At 39.0% G+C, this 5352-nt stretch overlaps 1 protein-coding gene across 2 annotated transcripts in view; it reads right to left on the bottom strand.

The window, feature by feature from the left end:
• The window catches only part of AGO3 (argonaute RISC catalytic component 3), a 220630-nt gene that overhangs the window by 182299 nt on the left and 32979 nt on the right, over positions 1-5352 (bottom strand). For both annotated transcript variants that reach the window (XM_006886442.1, XM_006886443.1), the window contains exon 2: positions 2956-3127. In XM_006886442.1, the coding sequence (XP_006886504.1) occupies positions 2956-3127 (172 nt within the window). The remainder of the gene's footprint in view (positions 1-2955; positions 3128-5352) is intronic.

Raw genomic sequence — 5352 nt, 5'->3', positions numbered from 1 at the left:
TTGTGCGTAGGGTCGCTATGAGTTGGAAACGACTCGATGGCACATAACAACAAAAACAACAACAATATTGAAAATGTGGAAATTTGAAACATTTGTTGCAGAATATCAAGGATTAAAGCCTGCAATATGGATTACATCTCAACATAAAAAAATTGTCACCACTTTACTGACAGGCAACATCATGAGAGATGCAGAAAAGACAGATATTATTAATGACTTCATCTTACTTGTGTTCACAATTAACACCCTCAATCCAGAGACAGGAGATGTATTGCACTGAAAAAGTCTGCTGTCAAGGACCTCTCCAAAAGTACTGAGGAGCAATGATATCAGTTTAAGGAAGAAGAATCAAGCCTTTGAGTTATGTGGTGTTGGAGAAAAGTATTGAATATCCCGTAAACAGCCAATAGAACAAACAGGTATGTCTTGGAGAAAGTGCAGCCAGAGTGTTCCTTAGAGGAATGAATGGCAAGGTTTTGTCTATTTTGGGCATGTTGTTGGGAGGGACCATTCCTTGGAACGGAACACCATGCTTGCAAAAGTGAAGGGTTAGTGAAAGAGACAACGACTCTCAATGAGATGGGCTGGCTCAGTGACCGCAGCAAAGGGATCAAGTACGTCAGAGATGATGAGATGGCACAGAATAGGGCAGGGTTCAGATCTGTTGTTCATAGGGTTGCTATGAATCATATTCAACTCTATGACACCTAACAACAAAACCAGAAAAAAACGCAAAGAATTTGTGAAACACTGTGTATCACAGATGAATCTAGAACAAATTATGCGGAGTGATCTAAGTCAGCTACAAAAGGACAATTACAAGACCACTATTACAAAAAAGTTAAGAAAATAGTCACACACAGTGAAGGAATCATTCTTAAAAGGTTACCAGGACAAGAAGGGAGGGAGAGGAGAACAAGAAGGAATAAATTAGTTGCAAGGAAAGGTGATATATAATAAGGAACTGAAAACACATCATAATTATATAATTACATTAATCTGGGGAGCTCTGGTGGCCTAGTGGCAAGGAGCTGCAACTACAATCCCAGAGGTGCACGGTTCGAATCCACCAGATGCTCTGCCGGGGAAGGAGGGGCAATCTCCTCCTGTACCAGTCAGATCTGATTTGACAGTACACGCACACAAAAATAATAAAATAAAAAAAAAATAAAAAAATAATTACATTAATCAATTTTAAATAATGCTATAAAATATGTACTAATTACTTCATGAAAAATCAATAATATATGTTCACTTTCACTCAAAAATTAAAAAAGATAGTTTATACATGATAGTACAAATCAAAATGGTAAACTAGAATTTTTCTAATTTATTAATTTTAATGAAAGTTTACAGATACTTGGGATTTCCAGTCATTCACTGTTGCACTTTTCTCCCTGCCCAACCTCTCCCCCCTAAATCACTCCTCTCCTTGAAAAGAAAAACTCTTTCATTGTTATGCAATCCCACCCCCCAAGTTCACTCTACTATGCAGCCTTCATTCTGGACTTCTGTAATGACAAGAATATATTTATATATTCATATACCCATTCATATATCCCTTTTAAACAGATCTCTGCCTCATCTGTTTCAATGCAATATACATCATTCCTCCCCTCCTTTTCTGTCATAAAGTAATCAAGGCTTTAATTGTTGTGAACATTTTGTTTTTTAAAAAAGTTTACTATAATTTTTTTCACAGTATAATTACTTTTACATATATTGGTTTATTTACAAAGTCCATATACAATGTTTTCACACAAGATCTTTCTCATTTCCTTTACCTACCCCCACACATCAAATTGTGCAACCCTATGATTAATGTGTGACACCCCCTGCGCAATCATAATTACTTTTACATTCCCTGTATTACCTACAATAATACATTCCATCCAGGGAGTGTGTGTGTGTGTGTGTGTGCAGCAATGAAAGGAGGAAGGCGCTTATTGAAAACAGACTGTCAAAACTTTGTCTTGTGATAACCATAAAATCACAAGACATAAAATCACAAGAGTCCACAATTAAGGTTGCATAGTGGAATGTACTTGGGGCGGTGGGAGGGGTGCGGGAGGATTGTGTACCAGGGAAGGAGTGGGCGGGGAGAGAAGTGCAGCAATGAATGAATGGAAATCCAAAATCTCTGTAAATGCTCATTAAAATTATTTAAAAAGAAAAAAAACTTTGTCTTCCCCCCCCCACAAGAGTAGGAATAGTCAAGTATTAAACATAGGAACAGAAAGCATGAAAGGTTAACAGCCAGCACTTTAATCCCTACCCCAGTCACCTCAAACGAAAATTACAAATGAGTAAGCTTGGGTGCAGAGCAAAAGAAAACACAGATGCATTATTACCTAATAATAAGAAACTACATGCTTAGGATCAGCCTAATTTTAAGAGCATGTAAAAATAACGCAAGCCTTTTCTATTACGATGAGGAAAACAAGTGAGTTGTTAATCATTACAGTCCTCCCTCAGTATCCAAGATGGATTGGTTCTAGGATCTCCTGTGGATATATCAAAATCTGATGATGCTCATACTCTTTAGACCAAATAGTATAGTATTTGCATATAACTATGCACATCCTCTTGTATATTTTAAAACATCATACTTAGCACAATGCACATTAGGTACCACGTAAAAAACACTACTTTCCCTCTTAGCCTTAGAAAAATTGCTTTGGCCACTTAACTGCTTTTCCTTCACCCTCATCACCAATATTTTCAATCTTCAGCTAAATGAATCCTTGGATCTGGAGTCTATGAACATGGTGGGTTGACTGTACAATTTTAAAGCCGTTAACATCTTTTTTCCACTAGCACTTTACCTGAAGTACAGTCAATCTTAAAACAAGCAAGCAGTGCTCCTGCTCAAACTGTTATACACTATCATTGTTTTTCTGATATTGAAAATAAACGTTAACAATTACTAAAGCAAAAGATCTCCATGCTTCTTACCTGTTCACTCTTCTAGGACATTTGTCTGGTTTAATATCCACCTCATAGAGGTAGACATCAATCTTTGGGATTTCAACTTGAAAACAATTAGCCAGTAGTTTAATGGGTTTGCCCATGGTGCCATAGCCAGGTCTTCTGGGTACCATGAGTAGGGGCTGGGCCCCAACGGGTCCTGTCAAAGAAGAAGGGGGGAAAAAAAAAGAGTAGCATGGTTATATATGGCATTTGATAACTGTGTCAACCATTACATGTAGAAGTCTATGTACAGCTGATAAAGAGTTGAAGCCTACTATCGAAATGTAACATTATCCCTAACACTTCAACAACTTACAATGCCTGAGGGAAAAAACCCAACAAAACACCCAAATACCATCAACTAAAAAACCCAACTATATCTCCAGAAAATTGTTTATTTAAGGCAGAGAGATAGGAGAATGAACTGTGCCAAGTCCACGTATACTCAAGTAAAGATAAATTCAAAGAGTATGAGACCAACAGCAAAGTAAACACAAAGAAAATAGCTGGAAATAAGAAAATATTAACAAAATAAAACCAATATATAATTTAAAAGGTGATCTGAAAAGATAAGAAAAACAGATAAACTTTTGGCAAGACCGACTGTGTTAAATTAAAAAATGCTGTTAATAACTGATACCAGAAGTGAAAAAAGACAACATTGGTGGTACTGAAGACATTAAATTTGGCCACTATATTAGGTAAAAAGATTCTTTGAGCATTTAAAATTTGAAAGGTTCTAGAACTATTTGAAAAAGTTAAATAAAAGGTAGTTCTACATGCACAAACACCAAAACTACTTTAACAGGGAGCCCCAGTCCGCAGAAGCCTGTCTGATTGGTCCCCCGTACCAGATCAGTTATTTGTTCCTATTCCAAAGAAAAGTGACCCGACAGAGTACAGAAATTATCAAACAATATTATCACTATCACATGCAAGCAAGATTCTGCTGAAAATTACCCAAAAACTACTGGAGCAACATGTCAATAGAGAACTGCCAGATGTGTAGGCTGGGTTTAGAAGAGGCCATGGTACTAGGGATATTATAGTTAATGTTAGATGCACCTTGGCAGAAAGAAGAGTGTACCAGAGGAATGTCCATCTGTGCTTCATTGACTATGCAAAGGCTTTTGACTGTGTAGATCACAAGTTGTAGCTGACTCTAAGGAGAATGGGACTCCCAGAACATTTGATTGTGCTTATACGAAACCTATACTTGAAGCAAGAAGTAGTCGTCAGAACAGAGCAAGGAGACACTGCAAGGTTGAAAATCAGAAAGGGTGTCTGCCAGGGATGTATTCTGTGTCCATACCTTTTCAATCTGCATGCAGAACAGATCATCCAGGACTCTGGGCTGTACAAGTAGGAATGTGGCATCAGGATTGGTGGAAGAGTCATCAACAAACCGCATTATGCAGATGACAAGATCCTGCTTGCTGAAACTGAGGAGGACCTGAAGCACTTGCTTCAGAAGATCAAGACTGCAGCAGCCTTCAATATGGATTGAAGCTCAACATCAAGAAAACCTAGATTCTCACCACTGGGCCAATTGGCAGCATCAGTATGGATGGTGAAGAGATTGATATAGTTAACAGTTTTCATTTGCTTGGCTCCACAGTCAACACTCTTGGTACCAACAGGCAGGAAATCAAGAAATGAATTGCACTGGGAAAGTCAGCTGTCAGGGACCTCTCCAGAGTACTGAAGAGCAACAACATCAGGCTGGAGACTAACGTGTGCCTGACCCAGGCTCTGGTATTCATAATTGCATGCTATGAATCAGAGAGCTGGACAGTGACTCGGGATGATAGGAAGAGAATTGATGCCTTTGAACTGTGGTGCTGGAGAAGAGTGTTGAATATACCATGGACTGCTAGTTGAACAAACAGGTTTGTCCTGGAGAGGGTGAAATTGGGCTGATCCTTGGAGTCAAGGATTCTGAAGCTTTATCTGACATACTTTGGGCATGTTGCAAGGAGGGACTAGTTCTTGGAGAGGGACATCAAGTTTGGGAGAGTGGAGGGTCAGCACAAGAGAGGAAGACCCTTGATGAGGTGGATCGATTCAGTGATTGGGGTGGTGAGCAGAGGTGTGTCAAGAGACATTAAGACTGGCACAGGATTGAGCAGAGTTTAGGGCTCTTGTACTTAGGCTTGCTATGAATCGCAGGTAACTCGACGGCACATAACAACATGAACAAAAATATTACAGATCCCAACAGCCTCACTATATAGGGTTTTCAGAGGCCTGCTATTTCAGAAGTGGATGGCCAATCCTTCTTCCTAGTCTGTCTCCATACCTTTTCAACCTGTATGCAGAACAGATTATCCGGGAGGCTGGGTTCTATGAGGAGAAATGTGGGGTCAAGATTGGTGGACAATT

Source organism: Elephantulus edwardii, unplaced genomic scaffold (genome assembly GCF_000299155.1).
Source record: "Elephantulus edwardii isolate Elephantulus edwardi_28Jun2011 unplaced genomic scaffold, EleEdw1.0 scaffold00049, whole genome shotgun sequence".
Lineage (NCBI taxonomy): Eukaryota > Metazoa > Chordata > Mammalia > Macroscelidea > Macroscelididae > Elephantulus > Elephantulus edwardii.
This window is presented reverse-complemented; position numbering and strand designations above follow the sequence as displayed.